General features: G+C 37.9%; 3 protein-coding genes across 4 annotated transcripts in view; 2 read left to right on the forward strand and 1 right to left on the reverse strand.

Moving 5' to 3' along the window:
- nr1h4 (nuclear receptor subfamily 1, group H, member 4) overlaps positions 1-9,155 on the forward strand; it is a 16,026-nt gene extending 6,871 nt beyond the window's left edge. For both annotated transcript variants that reach the window (XM_032551038.1, XM_032551048.1), the window contains 7 exons: positions 3,390-3,530; positions 4,276-4,418; positions 4,493-4,591; positions 4,679-4,778; positions 5,247-5,393; positions 8,129-8,242; positions 8,368-9,155. In XM_032551038.1, coding sequence (XP_032406929.1) covers positions 3,390-3,530; positions 4,276-4,418; positions 4,493-4,591; positions 4,679-4,778; positions 5,247-5,393; positions 8,129-8,242; positions 8,368-8,606 — 983 coding nt within the window. In that variant the 3' untranslated portion in view covers positions 8,607-9,155. The remainder of the gene's footprint in view (positions 1-3,389; positions 3,531-4,275; positions 4,419-4,492; positions 4,592-4,678; positions 4,779-5,246; positions 5,394-8,128; positions 8,243-8,367) is intronic.
- Positions 9,156-9,763: 608 nt separating this feature from the next.
- Positions 9,764-13,662, reverse strand: c1qtnf13 (C1q and TNF related 13). The gene is given in 3 exon segments (XM_032548823.1): positions 9,764-10,569; positions 10,571-11,121; positions 13,561-13,662. Coding segments are annotated over 3 exon segments (1,089 nt in total). The 5' UTR covers positions 13,592-13,662; the 3' UTR covers positions 9,764-10,062.
- Positions 13,663-15,112: 1,450 nt separating this feature from the next.
- ube2na (ubiquitin-conjugating enzyme E2Na) lies at positions 15,113-22,765 on the forward strand. The gene is made up of 4 exons (XM_032546086.1): positions 15,113-15,234; positions 19,230-19,476; positions 19,765-19,905; positions 21,626-22,765. Exons 1-4 carry the CDS (start codon positions 15,205-15,207, stop codon positions 21,670-21,672), a joined length of 465 nt encoding a protein of 154 aa, XP_032401977.1. The 5' UTR covers positions 15,113-15,204; the 3' UTR covers positions 21,673-22,765.
- The last annotated feature ends 676 nt before the right edge of the window (positions 22,766-23,441 follow it).

Raw genomic sequence — 23,441 nt, forward strand, 5'->3', positions numbered from 1 at the left:
GCAGCTCAAGTACCAACAGCGGTACTTGAACCCAAGTTTGAGAAGCAAGACTGTTAGGCTGCGTTCACTCTGCAGGCTGAAGTGACAAAATTCCGATTTTTTTTTTTTTTTTTTACGTAATGCGACTTGTATCTGATCTTTTCATGACAGTCTGAACAGCACAGGTCGGATTCTTTTCGAATGCGACGCAGGCCAGTTGCATATCCGATACGTATCCGATTCAAATGTGACCTAACGTTCAGGTCACATTCGTCCGAACTGAACGTCACTGATACTGGACAAAGTATCTCACTATTCTGCGCCCTGATACGCGCAAGGCGTCGGACCATAATGAGGATTAAGTTGTTAATATGCTGCTCCGGTCGGACAACAACTTCAAATATGTAAGCTATGCTCCACCGTTAGCCTCCGTGTTTACTTCCGCAAACACTGAGCACTTCTTCTTTTTGGCAGAACACTGAGAACGCGGACGCTATTGCGCCCTCTACTGCGCATGCGGGACACTTTCAGGTCCTTTGCCCGTTCAGACTGCAGGACACATACAAGTCGCATATGTGTGGCAGGGTGAACGGCCCCGGCAAAAACAATCCGATTTGACAAAATATCGGAATTGGGTCATTTCAGTCTGCAGTGTGAACGCAGCCTAAGTGTCTCCACAGTGATGGCTGTCTCCATGGCAACATACCAAATGCCAGATTTGCAGAGTCCTTGGATTGAAGCTTCCTGTCCCCCTGGGCTCTGAATCTGTACAGCTCAAGCTCTGCTTGTCTTATTAACGCTCTACTGGTCCAGCCTGTCAGATTAGGTGAGGTAGATTATATTTCTATCTGACCATTTCAATTTCAGGTGCGCGACTGAACCGAACTTTGTGGGATTTACAAAGATTTCTGTAAAGCTCTTTATAACCTAACACTGCTTTTAGACTTCTCCACAACTTTCTCCCTGACTTCTCTGCTGTGTTTCCTGACCTCCGTGATGATCTTTGTTCACTAATGCTCTCTAACAATCATCTGAGATCATCACAGAGAGAATTTCATCTGTAAAAACATTGAAACACTAAGATAATTTCCCACCTGTTTTCCTTAGTGATTTGCCACTTTGTGTTTTTCTATCGCCTAAAATCCAAATTAAATATTTGATATTTTGTGATTTTAAATGTTGAATAACTTCAAAATGAAGATCTTGGCAAGGGACTGTATTACCATGTGAAGTGTGTTTAAAACTCAGTTGCATGCGGCTGTAATATGACATTTTACCTAAAAGCTCAACGACATTTGCCCTATATTGGAAATGTCTGTTCTTCATATCTTTAGACCTTTAGAGCCTATTTATGACAGCAGTGTTTATTTCTACAGTCCAAACATCTGGGTAAGAATCATATGTGTGCATGAGGCAACAGTAGAAAGAATTACACAATATTTAGAAATCTGTGATTAAATGTCCCACCTGAAAGGACTTTTCTTTTCTCTAAAGAAAGTCAGTTTAGCTTTATAAAAATGCTGTGCCCATTTCCTCAGGTGACTGCTTTTCAAGATTTTGAAACGGCAGTTTAAAAGTGCTTGTATAAGAAGCACTAAATGCTGTTGAGTGAATGTTTAATTACCTGCCAAGGACAGGAAATAAATCCATTCAGCCTGCGACATTGGTCAGGTTTTAACCGACTGATGGTGACTTTATGAGAATAAAACAACTAAATGACTGTACGGAACAGAGGGAGTGAGCACTTTACGAGTTTTCCCTCAGTTTACAAATTATTAACTGGGTGAAAGCACCGTTGCGACCTTCAGCAGCCCCGCCCTGTGTTTTTATTGCATTGTGAATTCAGTGGGATTCCTGTCGAACGGCAGGCTGAAGGGATATGAGTGTAATTCCACACGGCCATCCCGGACAATGCCAGGAGTGTGCTAGCTGACCTGTGCTGCCGTTTCACCGAGAATAGACTCAAGTCTTCTCGGTAATGGTGCCCCGATTGGATTCCTTCTCACCTTTCTCCTACACAATGCACGAGCAACCTGAGCTTGGTCTCATCACTGCGTGTCATTGTGCTTAATGACGTCAGAATGTCTGGTCACTGTCCTAAAGTTAATGAGTCAAAGTGTTAGTTTGTTGCTATATTTGATGGGTCTAACCACTGTTAGAACAAGTGCTTTATTGAGGTCAGAGGTGAGGACGAGTTCAAACTGAAGAGTCGCTAAAAAACAACAATCTGTGTGCATTTTCACCTGTTGCTGCCCAGAATAGGTATTCATCATTAGGAAACTGCTGGTCCATTTAAATATAGCTACAATGATCAGATGATAAGCACATTTCACAACAGTGAGTCAAGAAAACAAGGCTGTGTTCCACTTCTCCACCAGTTAAAGCTGGTTTTTGGATAGAATGTGTGCAAAACAAGAACTTCATCTCAAACGAATGCAGCCACTTGTTATCATGCCACTTTGTAAAAATTAAAAATATTTATTACGATTTTGTCAGAAACACACTGAATCATGAAACTATGAAGAGCAGGACCCAAAAAGCAGGTGCAGGATTTCCCCCAGTGTATTGCAAGCCTGACGGGCCATCAGGCTTTACTTGTGCTCCCACCAGGCTTGCATTGCTTAGGTGGAATCCAAAATAATAAATTACAAGATAAATACAAGGAAAGAGGCTGGTAAAGAGGAGGATTTTAGCAATTGAGATATTCAAGCTGGAGAGTTAATTTCTGAACAAGGAATAGGTGGTTGATTTGAAACTGGATGCAGCCGAGAGGGAAGGGAAGAAAATCGGAGATATGACTGAATATACAGCTAAATACTGTACAAAAAATACTAATGGAGAGAGCAAAAGCATAATATATCTTAAAATTAAAACATAAACTGAATATAAAACGCAAATGGTGACAAACACTAAAATAAACCAAAACAGAAAGCCAAAGATTATGACACATTGGCTATCAGACGTTGTGCAGTGTCTGTAAAATCTGCAGAATTAGAATAAAAGAAATGCTGAATTATGTTTTTTTTAATTGACTGTGACTATAATTACTTAATGTTGAAACGCAAAGATAGACAGTGTGTAGGAGTGTAACTAAAAGAGTTACTTGATTCTCAACAAATGTTTTATTCAGCATTGTTCATACACTGCTAAAATTAACACATGGCCCTTTAAATAATGAGGTGATAGCAATCAGACTGCTGACTTGTAATAATTGTTCCAATAAATAAACGTAAGGATGATTATATCCCCAATTAATAATAATAATAATAATAATTTTTTTTAAAAAGTGCATTTTTTTTTTAAATATAAAAAAATAATACCCAGGAAACGGTGGATATTCAAACTGTTTTAAACTCAAATCAATGCAATGCATTATGTGATGTTTACCGTCCTCCTCTGCTTATGTTCAGGCTTCTTCAGACGAAGCATAACAAAGAACGCCGTGTACAAATGCAAGAGTGGCGGCAACTGTGAGATGGACATGTACATGCGCAGGAAATGCCAGGAGTGCAGGCTGAGAAAATGCAAGGAGATGGGCATGCTGGCAGAGTGTGAGTATGGCTGCAGGTTTGGAGAGATGACAGCTAGACCTTTAAACATATTTAAATCAGCAATGAACAAATATGATACTGGACGAGTTGTGGACAGCTGAGAGGTGAATCCTCATTCTCCATTCTGACATGGTCTACTTAATTATCCTAGGATATAATGTGTCATTTATGACATATGACACAGCTTTTGTTTGGTTTTCTTTAATGAAAGCTGTCAAGCAAAAAGTACTACCTATAAAAGATCAACATCGTTAATCAGCATGTGGACACTGAAAGAGTTGCTTCAGCTTTCTCCCTGGTAACGTTGGTTTCAGAAACCAGCTGTGAGTTCTGTTAATAGTTGGCAGTACAAAAGCACTGAAGGATAAACTGGACTCCTGTTGCTCATTAATACTTCAGTGCAGCTGTGATCAATATTGCAGCATGGAAGGCCTTCATGATACTATCTGTCCCCGCGGTAAGAGCTTAACTAATTAGGCAGGGAAAAAATGAAGAGGTGAATTTTTTTCTCTATCATTACTGAACTTTTTCAAATGCCCTTTCCATATTTGAGTGTGTAATTAAATAGTAAAAAGAGTATGTGCTCACTATATACTAGTAACTGGGATCTTGAATGAATTCATGTTTTTGATAGATATTAGTAAGGGATCCTTAAGTGATTTTGTTTCGTTTTTTTAAAGCTGCTCTGGATACAAATCTGTGAGGTATTTAACTCAGAAAGTGAAGCTTTCATTGATACCTACAGGTCTGCTGACAGAGATCCAGTGTAAATCCAAAAGGCTTCGCAAGAACACCAAGACCTCCCCGGGGCGGTCAACAGGAGACGAGACAGAGGGGGTGGACAGTGCGGACAACAAGCAGGTCACCTCAACCACCAAGCTGTCAAAGGTAAACACAGCATCTTCTCGAGTCCCGGAGAAATGTAGATGAGACAAATAAAATGTTTTTGTTTTCAAATTTAGGAAAAGGTGGCAATTACTAAAGAGCAAGATGCACTCTTGAAGCTCATAGTGGAAGCTTACAACAAACATCAAATCCCCCAGGACGTTACCAAAAAGCTGGTATTTGTTCAGCCTAACATTGAATTATTCACATTATGAGGAATAACTAAGAATAAATAATCAGTTTATTCTTGCTTTTCCTTCCAGCTACAAGAACAGTACAGCACAGAGGAAAACTTTCTCCTCTTGACCGAAATCGCAACAAGTCAAGTTCAGGTTTTGGTGGAGTTTACAAAGAATATTCCAGGTAAATCAGAGAATTTTGGCGAAACACAAAGTTACACAGAGCTGTGGAAAAAAAGCCTTTGTCTTAGAAATTGTTTTGTGTTCCAGCCTTGTATTTACTTATTGAGTTTCTTTGGATCCGGATGAGTTGCATTTTTGGATCTTTTTTTTTACCTACTTCATGTTGCCAACCAGATCCTTTTTAGGTGATCTCTTTACTCTACAGATCTGACAGTAATTAGGCTGAAGTACGTCTTATGAAATTTAACTTAGCCGTCCAAATACTGGGCTTAATCTAATTTATTCATGACTTAATTAGGAGAGGGCATTTACCTTTTCATTATTGGGTAAGGATAGTTTTGTATCTAATATAAAAGTGCTGAAATGTTTAATACTAACAAAACAGCAAAACCAGATAAAATCAGTAAGGGGGCAAATACTTTGTCATAGTGCATGTAGTAGAAACAAAGAGGTGTCATGTCTTCGTTAGGATTTCTGTCTCTGGATCATGAAGATCAGATCGCTCTGCTGAAGGGTTCAGCTGTGGAGGCCATGTTTCTGCGTTCAGCTCAAGTTTTCAGCAGGAAGATGCCAAAAGGACACACTGTGGTTTTAGAAGAGAGGATACGGAAAAGTGGTGAGTTTACTCACTACATACAGCATTGGTAAAGTCAGATTTTATCTGGAGAAATAACTAAAACTTTCTTGATGTAACAAAGAAGAGTTTCCAACTCAACCTTGAAAAATCTTTGAAAGCACTGAATTCAAATTAAGCATTCTCCTGATCTTGATAAATTTAGAAAATTTGAATTCAATTCTAGAGAAAAATACGTCAGCTCCTATGTTTAAATTTGAAATGAAATGGATCAAAACAATTATAGCTGATTAGTTATGTTTTCCCGCTGATTATTCAGTTTTAGTCGGAAGATTTCAGGTTCTCATTATGAGCTTTAACATCATGACTATTTTTACATTTGAATTATTTATTTGAATCACATTTATTTCAGCTTTCGTTCATTTCAACCACATCAACTGGGTGCAAATTTGAATTTCATGTGAAAAATATACATGCAGGCCAATAGATATACACACACCACCACAATATTTTTTGTCTCTCAGAAGGCTGCAGTTTGCAGAGAATAACATCTAAAGCTTGATCTGTTCTTGAAAGTCACCATATTTACTCTGACCTTGTTCTACCAAAGCGTTTGGTCAACTATTCGGTCATAATTACATTAAATGTTTGTTGATAGCTACAATAAGCATGTCGTCATAGTGAAACTTGTGACACATGTGACAAAATATTAACCTTGGGATAATATTCATGCTCATGATGGGAATATGTAAAGTTCAGGCCAAAACTGTGCATCAAAGATAATCTATGAGTACAGGCTCAATAAAGCCATTTATTAGGTTGATAACTAGATAATAAACCTATTAGAGAGTCAAAGAAAACTATTGTGTAAAATTATTATACTAATTGTAAAGTTATTTGCAGATGATTTGCACAGTTAAACAAGCAAATGTTTAATTTAAGCTTCAAAACATGTTCTCTCAGCTAAAAAGGTTGTTTCTGATAACAAACAGAGGACTGAAAGACAATAAACCAAAGTAAAAGATGTTTCAGTCATGACAAAAAATACAATCAGGGTATATATTGATTATTTATACCCTTTGTGCCCTTTAGCAATGAACAAGTCTTTTGAGGGCAGAAGGACTCCTTACTATCTACAGATTTGAATTTGGGCTAGGCAGCTGTAAAACTTTAATATTACTTCCAGTTAGAAGGGAAAAGTTAAACTACTAGCTTCAGCCTAAATCTGCCAGGTTATGAATTATTGTAGGTCTAAATAAAACCCCTGTAAATGAGAAATGAATGGGAATCTTGATGGCAGTAACTTCTGCTGGATGTCAGCTGTCCCTCCATCTTTTGGTCTGTCAGGTTGAATCTAGCCAAATCTGGTCGGATTCTCGTTTAATATTTGATCTGTGTGATGCAGCGGAGAGATGTGCACTAACCTACTGATCCCGGGCTGGGTGTCGGTTACACATGCACACTTACCCTGTGTGGGTTCAGTTTCACTCTGTTCAGGTGTGCCTGCGTTGCTCCAGGTGAAGAACAGCAAACCCAACCCCTTTTGAACCAACAGGATTAGGTTATTAAAACGCACATACTGCCTCTTTGCTTACAAAAATATCCCCTGGGCTGAATCGTTTACTGACCTGCTGCTTTTAAGAATCATTGATATGTATGTGAGGTGTCATCATGTCAACCAGACTGGACAGTTAGACAGCAGTGATGATGGCAGATGTGTGTGTGTGAGTGTGTGTCAGTGAGTCCCTGAGCGCTGCTCCTGAGTGAATGGTGAGGATAAGAGATAGTCACGCTAAAGGCCAGTCAGGGAGAAAAAGGCAGCAAAGCTGTCTGAAGAGAGCATTGTTTCTTATCACAACATCAAACGTGCCATTGTGCACTTCTTTCCCTCTGAGGCCCCCTGGCATTTCTGAAAGCTCCATGATGATGATGAGGACGATGATGATGATAATGATGTCTCCGGATGGACAGACGCCCCCCAGCTAGTCCGACGAGCCTCTACAGCTCCCAAACGTTAAACAGGAACCTGACCGAAAAACTTTGCACACTTTTTTTTGTCACAATTAAATCTTTCATCATTAACAAGTTTTAATATTGGACAAAGATGCAGAACATGAAGCTTTTTTCTAAAGTTTTTCTACACTTTTTCTTTTGTTTATTAAGATAAAGCGTGATCCAAGTTGGTTAAATTTGAGTCCAAACTTTGACTAGGCCTTTGAAAACACTTAGCTTTATTTTTCACTGTGTTTCTGAGCCTGTCAGTGGTGAACGTCTTAATGTGCTTCGGATCATTGTTCTCCTCCTTAACCTAATTGTTCTTGAGTTTAAAGCCATGAACTGTTGCCTCAAAAGACTTTTTTGTGTCAGAAACTAAGTTTTAAAATGGCTTGTCTGCTTTGAAAACCAATGAAAATTCTGACGTTAATGTATTTTTAGAGTTTACTGCCCAAATAAGTACATTTTATACTAAAATCAGCTTGTTTAAATTTGTTCTGATTTAATGATTTAAAATTAAAGTGTGATTCAAAATTAGGTGAAATTTTACAACAGCAAAAAAGAAATAAGCTTTCAATTTATTTAATGAAAATTATGACATTTGAGTGTTTTTGGAGATCTTTTTTTTCTTAATTTGAACAGGTTTTATCTCACAAAATAAAAGCTGTTCCTTGTTCCTTGTCACACATCTAAAGCATATGAATCTCCAAATCAAAACCTTCACTTGCACTTAGGAAGCCTTTAGGTAAAATGTATAATAAAAACCATGTTTGTTTCTGCAGGTATATCAGAAGAATTCATCACGCCCTTGTTTAATTTTTACAAAAGTGTTGGTGAGCTGCACATGGTGCTGGAGGAACAGGCTCTCCTCACTGCAATAACCATCCTGACACCAGGTGAGCCATCTTTTGCCTTCATTCAGTGCTCTTCATGGCGTCTATTGTTCTACACGTTTCCATATTGATACCCATACTCCTTCAAAGCTTACAGTATAATTAGAGTGCATTGTATTCCTCTCTAGACCGGCCTTATGTGAAGGACCAGCAGGCTGTGGAGCGGCTGCAGGAGCCAATGGTGGAGCTGCTGAAGAAGCTGTGTGTTTTGCAGCATCCGCAGGAGCCGCAGTACTTTGCTCGCCTTCTGGGCCGCCTGACGGAGCTGAGGACGCTCAACCACTATCATGCAGAGATGCTCACATCATGGAGAGTGAACGACCACAAATTCACCCCGCTGCTCTGTGAGATCTGGGATGTGCAGTGAGGCACGGTGAGCAGTGAAGGAGCAGTGAAGAGATGGACATTCCAGCTAAAAGGCTCCAGGAGTGGAACCAAGTTCATAATGGTAGACAAACAACCAGTCTGCTTTGGTTCTGCCTGACTTTATAAATAGGTAATATTAGTGTATTATAGCAGCTTTTTCCATGTTCAAGTTTTATCATCAATACTTGGCTTAAAAAGCTGAAATTTAAAATGGAGGAGTCAAAGAAGTACAAACACTGGAATTTTGTACAAAGCCAAGAAGGTGGTTGTAAGAGATTTAGATTAGTATTTTACGATGGCCTTGTTTTTATTTTACGCACAGAAATGTATGTTTTATGTACTTGCTTTGATAATTGACATTTCCAGGGAAGCATTTTCATACAACAGAGAATGCATTAATTACAGCAAATATAGAAAAATGTACCACATTTCTTCTAGTAAGTGTGGAACTTTCTAAATGTTATTGGGTGGCTGGAAAAAATGTTTTCAAATATTATTCAAATGCCAAATTATTTATTTCTTTTATGAAATAAATTCTTTATTTAATCTCAAAAAACATATACTGTCTTATTTATGACTGCAGTTAACCCTCTATTATCAGGAACACTTGTTAAAACCAATTAAAGGACAATAACAAAAAATATAGCAACATAGCAAAATGATTGACCTAAACTCTGGATCACTTTGCATATTTATTTGGTCAATTTTTGCACCCTTTTTTCCTTCTTACTCATATTAAAATAGGCTAAGAGTTAGCAGATTGTGCGTTCACTATCAGTGAGGTATTTAGAAACAACGCTAGGCAGAACACAGAGGTGTAGGAAACTACTCCATGCAGGTAGTGGTGCTAACTGAGTGGCTTCGTTTCTACATTTATCAAGTATTCAGGATGCTCTGGAAAGAGAAGGAGCAAATCCAATGATTTCGTCCACTTTTATTTGAGACTTTCAGAGATCTGAAACCACCTGTCATTCTGATTCTTCTCCATGAGCACTGGCATGCATCTCTACACTGTCCTATCTCACTTACGGAGGTCCCAGTCCTTGTTCATTTAGTATTTATTTGCACAAAACCCTGAAAGAAACAATATGGTATGTTGTGTTAAGTAAGCAGTTTTATTAAAATATACATCATTTACATTTATATTCAGACCACACAACAAACACTTTTCTATGAATAGAAAGTTTTATTGCTTCTAAATGCAAAGGACCTAAGTAGCAAATGTTGGGAAAAAAAAGATTTTATATTAAAGACTGGAGAAAATTGCATTTTCAAGTGACAGAATCTGCTGGGCAGTGTCCACGACTCTGTCTCATAGCACCATCTGGTGGATTAATCCAGAAGAAAATGCAACATGTGGAACCAAAGCAAACTCTACAAACTCAAGTTATGTTAAATTACTTACTCTACCTACAGAACCAGCGATTTACTACAGACTGAACTAATGGCAGAGCTGTTTATAGGCCGGTTCTGTCTGCCGTTGTTTCTGCAGACGGATAAACCAGGAAGCCGGAGAAGGTGGTGTATCTCCCTTGGTTGCTGTAAACGGCGTAGCGCTTGTCCTGCTGGCTGTACAGCCACACCGTTTCCCCCCTGTTGAGCTGCAGCATTAAGCTCTGACTCTGCATCTCTCTCCTCTTGGACGTGTCCTCGTCGAACACCATGGCCTGCACCTGCCCGCTCCCGGTCATCAGCTTCACAGAGACGGCCTTACGAGGGTGCTTCCCCACTGTGAAAGCAAAGAAGTACACCCCAGGGAAGTGACAGGTGAACAGGCCTGAGGTTTTGTTGAAGTGGTCCCCAATGTTGACGTACTCCACGTCAAAGGTCAGGGGAGGCTTGTTGTGGTGCCCGTCACTCTGACCCATGAAAGTGGATGTCCGAGCCACTGAGAAGGCTGACTGCGGCTGCTCCGCCTCTTGACCTGCGCTCTGGGGTTCAGCCTGAGGTGGGCAATCAGGGATAATAGAGACCTGGTGAGGAGAGGTGATTGCTGAGGTAACTGGTTGGCTGGAGCTTCGGGTAGACCAGATAACCAGAGAAGGTGATGTAAGGGCCAGCATTGCTGTACACAGCATACTGGGGATTCTGCTGCAAAAGCAGCCACACAGTGTCCATTTCCTTCAAACTGATCATCACACTCTGGCTTTGCACTTTCCTGCCTATCCTGCGGTAGTCATCATAAGCAATGGCTTGCACCTCCTCCCCATTCTTCACCAGGATGACAGAGAGCAGCTTACTGGGGAACTTCCCCACAGAAAAGGAGAAATAATAAGCCCCAGGGATGCGGCAGCGGAAGTGCCCGGTGTCTGGATTGAAGTCCCTTCCGGTGTTGACCATGAGCTTGTTGAAAGTCACTGCTTTCTGCTTGCCTCCCACCACGCTGCTGGTCTGCGCGGCAGAGAAAGCAGAACCGAGGCCTGTCGCCACAGCAGGCCCGTAAAGGGATGAAACTCCTCCAGAGTACAGGATAGTGATGAAAAAACATGCCAAGCGTGAGTGAGACCTGCAGGAAGCTAAAAACAATAGAAATACCAGATAATATTGTAAAATTACACATTGGGGGACACAAGGATATCTGAGAGGAACATTTGCATTATCCCTGAATAAAGGAATAATCTGATTATATGTGAACATATTTTCTATGGAGATCATTGTTTTATATTTTGTCAGAAAAACTAATCAAGGAGAAAAGTCACATTTATCTTTGTCTTCAGAGCCTTGCAAAATGTGGTCTTCACAAGAATTTTATGTAGTTCAAAAATGGCTCAAATTTGGTCTGTCAGCATAGGTGGACAAAAATAATACTTTCTCAGAAAAAAACTTTGGCTGCTTTCATTCTATATTTTCTGTGAAGGACCTGACAATTTACAAGGTACATTTTTTGCCTGTTTGTTAACACACTTATCAAACATTAAATGATTCATAGGTCAAAGGCTCATAAACTGAAAATTGGGCAGCTGCTCTACCACTACGCCATGTCGCCTCACATACAGCGGTTATTAATCCTTGTCACAAGGCAAGGAGTACAACTCTCATCCTCTGGACCTTTGCTGTCTGTCTATCAGTATGCAGATGATACACACATTACATTACAAAGACAATGAATCCATTCAAGTGCTGAGTTGATGAGAGGTGTCCAAAGTCAGTCCTCAAGGACTGGTAGCCTCAGTATTCTGCATGTTTTATTGCTCTCCCTGGCTCACCACCCTGGTAGTAACTAACTACCTCCTCAGCATGTCAAAGTTCTGCAGAGGCCTGGTAACAAGCCGTCATTTAATTCAGATGTGCTCAAAAGCATGGTGACCACTTTAGAAGATTGCAAGAAGGAACGATTTCAAACTTCTTCAGAGTACTACCATTTTATCACATTGGATTTCAGTGAGAGGAACATCAGCAGAAGCTTCATAGCCAGTTTATCTACCAGTTATATGCTATCAGCTAAATATTTATCTTCAACCCCTTACCCTTCATATTTTCTTATTTCTTTGTCCTCCACTTAGCCATTTCTCTTCTTTTTTTTGACCGTTGTGCACAATGCTGTCATGATGAGGCACTGGACAGAAACATAGTTTCCAAAAGCCTAAAAGACCTTTAGAAATATAGAAAAACTACTAATCAACATCGCTTTGGAAAATTGCAAGAAAGTCGGACTGCTTAAAATTACCAGCCGTTTAGTGAGAATTTAAAGTTTGTCACGCTACATAAAATCTTGTTTATTTTTTACATAAAAGGCGCACAGACAAGTTACTTCTCTCTTTTTGTTGTACTGTTAAGATGTTACAAGTTCATATTTTAGTTTAGCATCTGACTCTAAAGTTACATTTTGTGACGTGAGTGCAGAAGAAGTCTACAAGAGAACTTTACATGCTACAGCTCAAGTAGCTGCCCAGGATAAGCTTAGTCTTTCACCATTTACTGGTCACTATGATCTTATCCTGTATTTGAATTAAAAGATGATAAGGAAGTCTGGCCACATTGTTGACACAAATTCAGAGCGGTCTGTGTGACCAGCAGTGCCTGTAATGTGACTGATGTTTCTGTTCTCCTTGTGCACTGGCAAAAAAAAGGCCTGCATTAGGCGCTGGTTCATGTGTTCCTGTGTGTGCCAACTGCCGAACAATGGAAAATTTCAAAGACTTCACTAAGTTAGGGCAGGAAATGAAAACATGAGTATTACTTTGATGTGTGAGTAAGTGGTAGGTGAAAATAAGTTTTTATTCAGTGAGTGGAGAATATTTTTATTTTTTACATTTTGAACGCTAAGTGGGTTTAAATTTATTTTACTTTTCAAAATATTTGTTCAGTATGTGATGTATATTTTCCGTATTTCTTTCTCTGTGTCCTCACATTTACTAAAAATATGAAATTAAAGTTCACAATAACCCCACCAACAATTGCTGGACAATTTGAAGGTATTTGGGATACACTAAAGAGATGAATTACTAAAAGCTAAGATTAGTATTTTAGAAAAGACCTGAACCTGAGACCAGACCAAGACCAGACAATACCAAAGCTAAGATCAATCTTGAGTACTACAATTCTAGCACATGAATGCATTGTGCTCTGAAATATGCATTTTAAGTGACTAGTTATTCTGTACTGGAAAATGCAAGGTAAATATGCAAAATAACAAGCAAAATAAATAAGTAAATTAATAATTTCCTCGCCTAATAACAGTAAACATCTTAGGATACTCTTCGGAGACTTTTTGTCCTTATGTTTGAAAAAATGTACATCTATGAAACAGTTCTGTAAAATACATCGCAAACACAGTCAGATGACAGAAACATGTTTGCAACAAACTTATGCAATTTTTAGAACAAATCATCAGTATAAAGGAACATTCTGTACACTTTTTTAAAACTTCTTTTTCACACAATTGCAATCATAAATAGCAAAAGAATTAGTAAACGTATCACCATCTGAAGATTAAACCAAAGTAATAAACCCACCTGCTGAGGTAAATTGGCACAGAAATTGCATGCTGGACTTCGTCTTAGTCGGGCCTGTTCAAGTTACTGTGCGTTTGTTGGTCTGTTAATGTAACTGACACCCAGTGGAACAAAGATTTTGTTCGGGCAGAAATTGTGGAAGGAGGAGCTCCGATCCTCCCTCTGGTCTATAGCTGCTATGAAGTCTGTATATGTACAAAAAAAAAAGCAGCTGAACTCTGCAGACTTGTTTGCTTCCAGAGTTGTTAAGTCTAAGTCATCATTGTTTGGTCTTCCACATGTAGAGCTAATGCTAGACTCCAACTCATATGACTTCTAGAGAAAAAAAAGACATACTGTAGGTAAAATCTGCAAATAGAAAATGAATGAAAGTGCCAATATATCAGTGAAAGAAGGTAACATTTTGTCATTGGAATGCAAAAAATGTTCTTTTGATATGATACAATAATATTTAATAATAATAATAACCTTTCTGATATATTTGTGAAAATGTGCCTCCAAAGGCTAGTGCACTTGGACAAAAACACAAAATAAAATACGAGTTAGTAGATTATAGCAGGAATAACAGGAGCATTCAATGCTGTTAGAAAGTATTTTCCCCATTACAAATGTCTTCTGTTTTTGCTTTTCATATGATCAAGTTTATTCTATTTTATTTATCCAGACAAAGATAATCTGAGGCAAATACAGAATGCACATTCCTAATGATGCATTGTGTTACTAAGGAAAACAAGCTATACTACAACTCAGTTGTCCCTTAAACCTTTAGCTATTGTGTCACAGTTGGAGGTAGAGCGGCCTTCAAGGACTTGAAATATTTGTCTCGTCTTTGCAGAACTGCTTTTAGTCTACACTTAGACTAAAATCACTGTTGGGTTTAAAGCACAAGCACACAGCCAACTGTACCTATAAAAGGTATTCACCACTTGGATGTTTTACCTTTTTGTTGCTTTAACAAATCAGTTATGATACACAAAATTTGGTATTTTGACTAAATATTACAAAAAATCCTATAATATAAAAGTGAAAAAATATTTATACAAATTTATCAACAATTAAATAAAAATATTTTTACATAAACTAAGTGACAGCATAAATAATCAGCCCCCTCAAGCAAGTATTTGCTAGAATATTGGAAATATACATTCATTTATTCTCAGTTTGTAGCTGCTTCATGCAGCAAAAGCTAAGTTTTTAAAAATAAAAATGCTAATTTTTCTTTTTAGGTTTCAAGATGAGAGACCTTTATTGATCCCCCCAGGGAAAATTAATTGAACAGGAGGTCAAGCATTACTTATTAAGTAAAATAAAAGTTTTAATATTACACCTTCAGTATTTTAACAGTATTGGCGTTTAATATTTGTTTGTTTTAAATTTTCTCCCTTACTCATCTTTCTGTTAATTCGTATTTTTCTTATATTTATAGTGAAATATTTTAGTTCTGTGGTAGCTACATTTGTATTCCAAAAAAAGTAAAAACATTAATTCATAAATAAATAATAAATAAATCAGCACCTCTCCAGGCCACGCCATACTGTTGCGTATGCCGTCATCACGCAGGAACCCGGAAGTGGTCTGTTTGCTGTCAATGCCAGCTACAGAGAGAAGGAGGCACCGAGAGCTAGAAGCCCGCATTTAAGAAAAATGGCAGGACTGCCCCGCAGGATTATTAAGGTACTTATTTCTAACAGAAGAATGTTTTCTTCGGTTATTAAAAATTGGAATTTATAATTTAAACCAGTTTTTCTATGTCTGCTGCACAGTTTCGTGTTCCAGCGTTAGCATCGATTAAGCTAGTGTCGGTTTCAGAAAGTAACTTCCGCTTCTTTAATGTGCCCAGAAACAGCGATTGTCAGAGGCTATAAATACATAAATACTAGTGGCAATTATCCCGTTGGCCTTGCTCAAATTTTTAATTGTAATTTTTTTTTAACTCGTTGTGGTTTCTAGTTTTCTTTTTGTGCTTACAGGATTGCTGAACTAGCCGGCCAGCTAACTGTGATAGCTATTTGGTAGCTTATTAGCGATCACTTTTAAATGATCCATGTTCATTAAACTGACTCCAGTTTATAACCGAGATAAATGTAGAAACGAACCATTTCTGTAAATAACAATTTAATTAAATTTTATCGTGTAAATCTACTATTTATCGTGTAGAAATCCGAAGGATTTGTCATTCACTGCTGCTGGAAGTTAACGCAACCAGCGCGTTTCTATCAGATGGAAGCTTAATCATGAAATTAATCATTTCAAAATAATGAATTCTCTGCTGCTCAAAACTGACCGAAGTGATGGGCAGAATTTCTTTATAGACATCGAAAAGTACGGAGTTTCATCATTGTCCTGGTCTGGATAATTTTGGAAAAACATTTATATTTTCAGACTTTATCCGCACCAGGTTTTCTCAAGTTCTTTCTGCTGCAGTTTGTTTTGTTTTTGTTTTAGCTTTTTACATAGATCAGCGTACATGAGTTTACTTACACCTTGGGCAAAGTTAAATAAAACTGCAGATTTTTCTTTATCTGCACTAATGTAGACAGTCATAAGCAGTTGGAGGATGGTTCTTTCTGTCTTATTTTCTTAAGTTAACTTTCATTATATAATTCCGCTTTATTTTACATATTTCAGGTCATGTGTACTACTACTTCTACTAATAATAATAATAATGCCAAAAGCCACTTTAATTGCAGAATTAACTTTTAAATATTTTCACAATAGTCCATGAAATTTCATTGTGAAAGACTTGTCTTTTTATGCAAAGAATGTTTTTGTTTTTTTTTGTTCCCAATAATAACAGCCCACATGATATTATTTACAGCCAGATTACAAACTGTGCTGAACTGGCGAAGTGACCATTCCTGTTTTATCCACAATTTCCTCTCAAGCCTGTTATACTCATTGTCTCCTTTTACTCTGTGCCACAATTTTTCATTTTTAAGCAGTTATGAAGCATGGTGGTGAAACAAACAGCTGCTGCACAAACTATTCAACAGATTATTGCTAGGCAACCAGAGAGTGAGTGAGTCAGTTAGTTCATACCACCACCAACCTTACTTAGCTGACCCTTATGAGCAGGGGTGTCAAACTCGAGTCCTCAAGGGCCACTGTCCTGCAGTTTTTAGATGTGACACAGGTACAAAACACTGGAATGAAATGGCTTAATTCTTCTTCTTGTGTAGATCAGTTCTCCAGAGCCTTGCTAATGACCTAATTATTCTATTCAGGTGTGGTGCAGCAGAGGCACATCTAAAAGTTGCAGGGCAGTGGCTCTCCAGGACTGGAGTTTGACACCTGCGCTTTAGAGGTTGAGTGGCTCAAGTCTTTTCTCTGCCTACATCCTCCAGAATGCTGTGCGGCTCTGGGTTGGAGTTCAGGAAAATTATTGAGCATTCATGTGTTTTTTGCTATATTTATTATTGGTTTATTGCCCAGCCCTGTATCCTCCCATTGTTTTAGTTTTTTATTTATTTTATTTTTTTTTCAAAAATAAATAATTTACCTTTTTTTTTTTTTTTTTAAGATTGATCTTTTTTAAAAAAAAAAAAAAAAAGGAGAGCCAATTGGTTAGGTATATCCAACAGGCTAAAGGGCTGTTTTGAATGCAAGAATTCAGTTCAAAGTATCAATGTATTGTATTTTGCATCCCATTTTGGATTCAGTTTAACAGCAGTAGATTAACACACATGACAAAGATTCAGATCCCAAGATGCCTAAAGGTCACAGAGAGCAATGGAAGCACAGAGTACAAAGGAACATTTTGATTTAACACGTATAGTTGTCAGGATACCTTCCAGGTAAATCTTAGTTGAAATATTTTTTGTTGACTTGACAGCATTAATCTATAGCAGTTAATGATGGATAAACTATAAAATAATAATGCTAAAATGAGGGAACACACTGGTAACCTTTGACTATGCAGCTCTTTTGCAGAATTATTTATGTTTGACACATTTGCAGTATTTGTTTGTTCTCTAATAGCTATACTTGTTCCCACAAATAAAATGTCATATTTTATGAGTTTAGATTGATTTTAAACTAAATAAAGCACGCAGCTCTTATTCAGTATATTTAAATATGTCTCTGCGTTTCCAGCAGAAATATGGCATTAAAAGATGAGAGTCTTATCAAAACTATCAGTCTCTGTTTTTTCAGTACTTTGCACTCTTTATAGTTTTTCAAATAATGTTATTTTAGCATGTTACGCCCCCCAAGGTCTAGGGGTTCAGGGAGGGTAACATAAAGATGTGTCCAGAGGAAAAGTGGAATGAAAAAATGATTTATTACAAAAAGAAGGTTTTCACAGAACCAAAACATAATAGAAAAAAAACAAAGAGCCTGCACAGCCTCAAGAGGCCAGGGGCCGTAACATAGCAGAAGGAACATTTCTCTGAATAGTAAAAGATTGAGAGGTGTGTAAAGAAGTGCACCGACTGCCTAAAGTTGGTGGGAAAAGATGGAAGAGCTGGGAACATTACTTACTAGGCCGAGCCCTTGAGCCCCCTGAGCGTGTGACTGGGACAGGGAGCCCCTCTTCTGTCTGTGTTTTCACTGCATGGTTTTGTCTGTGGGTTATCTGAAACATTTCAGGAATCTCACTCACAGTTGCACAGAGCAAAAAGATGACAAGAACTGCTGTCGCAAGTGTTAGCTGTGACTTTATTGGTTCATATTTCCATTTTTTACTCTTCCTTTGTAGTTAAACAGTGTTCCACAGAGCCATAGTAAACATGCCGGATGCTTTTGGAATAACAGACTGGAAGCTTTATTAAGAAAGAATAATCAGAGTTTTGATGTGTGATGCAAATCATGTTGAAAGTAATGTCTGATTTTACTGCAAATATGCCTCTGAAAAGTGGAAGTACACAGCAGGTTAACTAAGAAGGGCATCTATAGTAATAAAGAAACTTGGAAAAAGCGGGACTGCAGATTGGTGGATTGATGCTGCCTGATCGTATTACAGCGTGATATGACAATGGACCTGATCAAAACTTATTTTAAAACATCTATTCTCAGTTTTTATAGACTTGCTCACCTATTAACTTGTTGGTGATCTGACCAAAGAAAAGCAATTATATCCATTCACGAAGATGCAGAAAGCAAGCAAGAAGTTTCTGAGATTTAGTCTCTTATGTGAATAGTTTTAGGTTTCTCTGTAATGCATGTTATGCTATGCAGGCTTTCTTTAATAGTCCACAAATATGCACTTAAGGTCATTCAGTTTAAGGGGGATCAGAATGTAGGGATTGTCCCATCTTTTACAGTTTTGGTTTGATGTTTGCATGTCAGACATCTGAGTGAATAGTTTGTTCCTCACTTCTTTAAATATGCACAATCCATCTCTTTAAAGTTTTTCACTGCTCAAGTCTGTACCACATCTTAGAAATGTAGAGCTGCACAAAACACTCAGTTTGAAATGGCAGTTTTAATGTGTGCAATATTTCAGTCTCAAAGGATTATTGGGACTTTTAGTAGGCTGTAATATTTCAAGTCCCATGCATCAAAAAACTGCTTTCCAATCATATATATTGACTGATGAATTTACTTATTTTTCACTGGGGTTTTTTTGGGGGGGGGGGGTCATAACCGATATAGGTCTTAGTGACCAAGATAGGCAGCTCAAGTATGTTGATGTGTTTTTTTTTGTTTTGTTTTTTTTTCCCCATATCCAGGAAACCCAGCGCTTGCTTGCAGAGCCTGTGCCAGGCATCAAGGCTGAGCCAGACGAAGGCAATGCGCGCTACTTTCACGTTGTCATCGCTGGACCTCAGGACTCGCCGTTTGAGGGAGGCACATTTAAACTTGAACTCTTTTTACCAGAGGAATATCCCATGGCAGCTCCTAAAGTACGGTTCATGACCAAAATATATCATCCCAATGTGGACAAGCTGGGAAGGATATGTCTGGACATTTTGAAAGGTAGGCCAAATCTTTTTCTCTAATTCGGTACTTGCAGTTTTTTTTTGTTTTAGTTTTTTTTTTACACTTTTTAAAGCCATGCACCTTCTTGAACCTGTATAAATCAATTCTTCTTTGATAAAGTATTTGGTTTCATATTCACTAAATGATTCCTTTCTTCCCAGCAAAGCATTTTAACGAACTCAAGTGTGCTCCCACCAGTACAGAGCATCAATAATTCATCCACTGCTCCATTGCTATGTTAAGTGTCTTAAATTCGTTTGTTTCATTGTTCTCTGACATTTTCAGATAAATGGTCACCGGCTCTGCAGATTCGAACAGTTCTGCTATCTATCCAGGCTTTGCTAAGCGCACCCAATCCTGACGATCCCCTAGCAAATGATGTTGCAGAGAAGTGGAAGTCCAGTGAAGCTGAAGCCATAGAAACAGGTGAGGCTATTAAAAAAAATCAAAGCTAGGCCTTGAACAATATTGATTTAATTCATTTTAAATGTTTCTTTTCTTGCTCAGCTACAAATTGTGACTTCCAAGTCTACATCATGAATTTTGTTTACCGAGTTGTAAAATATAATTAATATGGAATAATGTTGTGTTATAGTTACAGACAGAGAGTAAAAGAAACTTATCGTATCAGTTTACCATCTTTATCTATTTTTGACACTAGAATGTGAACGACATTTTTGGAAAAGAGATGTTTGTCAGGCCGCTCAACAATTCTGCAATCTGGCCACTAAGAGGCGCTCTTCTTTAATCTGCTTCTACAAACCAGGATTCAGAGTAGATCACATATATTTTGATCTTACATAATTAAGACGGATTGACGGATTGGCAGATTGATTTCAATGCAGCGCTGCTCACCACTTCACACCTACTTGAAAACTCATGTCTGTCTCATTTTAAAGAGCTATTATAAATTCCAGAGATTTGAAATCATGCCAGCTTACTCCTACTGGGTTTGCATTTGCTGATAATGAACACTTTATGTTATAAAATAAAATGATAATTAGTGAAAAAAATTAGGCAAATTGAACGGATAGAGCAAACATTTTACTCACTGACTTGGTTGCTTTAAAATCTCAAATTCCATAACTGCCGGGATGATTTTGTTTTTTATTTTAGCTTTTCCAAAGAAAAGGTGGAAACTTCATACCAACCCCTTAAAAAAGAAATATGACAATCGCAATAAGTTTAACACAAAGATCAGTTCTCACCATCAATCTGAAGTGCTGCAATTAGAGTTGCAGGTGTGCAAAGACGACACGGATCGATATCTGGGCGATACTTCAAACACTGCTGTCACTGTGTGTTTGGCCTTTTACACTTAAACTTGACTTAATGCTTCTTAGGTTTTATAGTGTCTTGCAAAAGTAGTCATACCTAATGAACTTTTCTCAAGTTACGACTGTTCAGTCTACATTATTGGGACTTCATGTGATAGATAAGCAAAAGGTAGCACATATGAGTGGATGGGGGAAAAAAGGCATTTTAATTTTGGTGGAGTCAGTTCTCTAGTGAACCACATTTCCTAGAGTCTGATGTATTTGCACAATTTTCTTTGCAAAATATCTTAAGCTTAATCAAGTTGGGTGGAAAACGTCTGTTTCAAGTCTTGCTACAGATTTTAGATTTGATTTTGGTCTTGAATTTGACCATTGTATTTCTGGTTGCATGCTGGAAAGTGAACCTCGTCTTTTTCAGGCTTTCTTCCAGCATTGCTATTTAATAGCTCAGTTCATCTTCCTGGTGCTGCCACTACCATGTTTGACTATGGATGTGTTTTGTATCTGTTCTAAATGTACTTTCTACTACATGTTTTTCTACATCAAATACACTGTTTCTGGCAAACATGACCTCTTCTGGCCTTCTGTTAACACTGATTCTTAACACACTCCAGATTTTTATTTAAAAAAAAATAAGAGAGAGAAGAAGGTATTCTTCAGGTAGTCTTCCACAGCAAAAATGTGTGCCACTTCATAGGTCTATCATGCACTATCCCAATAAAACACATTGCAATGTTTGACAAAATATGTAAAAGTACAAAGGTCTGAATTATATCTCATTTATTTAATCCTTTTCAAAGTGTTTGGGGATAATTTAAGGAATAATGTTGCTGAATTATAATCCATCCTTCACATTTTCCTCTCTACAGCCAAGACATGGACCAGGCTTTATGCTGGAAACAAAAATGAGGTGTAAAGCATCCTCACAGGTGGAAACACAAGTGAAAGTCAAGTGAACACAACTCATCTGCTGCCAAGACCTCCTCCTGGCTTCATTTGCATTTAAAGGACACAGTCTTTTATTTTTTATATATAAATATATATGTGAAAACAACTGCTGATATTCTATGATTTCAATGCACACTAGTACTGAATGACGTGTCTATGTCCTAACTCACTACTACTATTCAAATGCATGGTCAGAGGTTTTAGATCTACTTACCTGGCTTTCTTTGTCCAATTGGGAGGAGAGGGTGTCTTAACGTCCCGCATATCTGGGGGAACGTGGCTTTAGTGGACTGAGTAGGGATGAGAGGTTGGCTAGATGTGAAGGTTGATGTACCTTTTTTATGTTTCTTTTAATTTTATTTTATTGTGTCGCTGTTTAATAAAAGCATCTAACTACAACTACTAGCCCACTGTATACACTTGCATAGAGGACTTTGTCCTGAGTAGATCTCTGCTTTAGGTGCCATCTGGTTTCATTAGCTGCACTGTAACAAGACTAAAAACCAAACTGAGCCTGCCACTGACCTTTTCAACCTGTCCATGTTAACTTGGATGCCCCGCAAGCCTCTGGATGGTAAAACTGTGAGTGATGGAGATTGTGGACCTTTCTTTATTTTTCATACATACAGTGTGTTATTACAGTACTCAGATTTTTTTATGACATGTTTTCTGCTCTTCCTCGACTAACTACTTTTACTTTTTCTTCCTTTATGGGTCATCAAGGCTCAGTTGTTTCCCTGCTCCCATTAATATTTATTTCACAAAGGAGTGGTTACGCTTGAGTCATGAGATGTCTTGTGTTGTGATGGGAACAGGAGTTGGGATGGGCGCTTCCTGGGTGGCGCTGAGACGGCAGCCTGTCCATGGATCAAACTCAAACACATGAGCGACGGCTCTGACTCCAAACTGTTGTGATTGGTGTCTGTTCAATTCAATGTGTAAAATAATTATAACTCTGAAGAGGAGCAGGTTTGCTGTTCAAAATGTTATGAAACTGTTCACCTGCATACTTTTATGTTCTGTAAATAAACTGTTGATTAATAAAAAAAAAAATAACAGAAGTATGTGATTCTTAAAGGGGGATAACGTGGGATTAGTTAGTTACATGCTGCAATTTAAACAAATGAGTGAAATTTCTATTTTGAAAACCAGAGGGGGGGTCTTTCTAAGCTTTTATTTTTGAAAGAAAATAATTTAACCATTTTAACATGTATTAGTTAAAAATCTGCACACTGCAGCACTGGGTTCATTGTTAAACCGGATGTGTAAACACTGTAATCCACCACTAGAGCGAGTCACTGAATTGTGGATCCACAAGTCTGGAACTAACGGAGGAGCCATGGCTTTAACTAAACATGAAGAGATGTCAGCTCCTTCTCTGGAGGAATACAAAACTAAATTAAAATGCTCATATATAATATATATAAAATGTCTTTTTTTTTTTTTTTTAAGAAAAAAGATGTCTGTAAAAAAAATCTGTTATAAACACAAATGCAGTTTTTCAGAAAATTACAATATCACAAAAGGACAAAGTATTTTCTATACAGGAATAATATGGGTTGCACAAATGGGAATACTGCTGAAATGACAGTTGTAAGTCACAAAAGTGCATAGCTAAAACGTACCAGAAAGTTGAGCGGAAGGGAAAAAGTCGGTTAAAGAATCAAAGTAAAACCCATTAAAAACAGTATGTGGGCCATTCAAAAGCCATGGACTGAGCCACCCCACGCAGTCCCA

Source organism: Xiphophorus hellerii, chromosome 2 (genome assembly GCF_003331165.1).
Source record: "Xiphophorus hellerii strain 12219 chromosome 2, Xiphophorus_hellerii-4.1, whole genome shotgun sequence".
Taxonomy (NCBI): domain Eukaryota; kingdom Metazoa; phylum Chordata; class Actinopteri; order Cyprinodontiformes; family Poeciliidae; genus Xiphophorus; species Xiphophorus hellerii.

Coding starts and splice junctions, on each gene's coding strand:
- ube2na (XM_032546086.1), top strand. CDS start 15,205: ATGGCAGGACTGCCCCGCAGGATTATTAAG. Junction 15,235..19,229: donor TGCCCCGCAGGATTATTAAG/GTACTTATTTCT, acceptor CCCCATATCCAG/GAAACCCAGCGCTTGCTTGC. Junction 19,906..21,625: donor AGCTGAAGCCATAGAAACAG/GTGAGGCTATTA, acceptor TCCTCTCTACAG/CCAAGACATGGACCAGGCTT.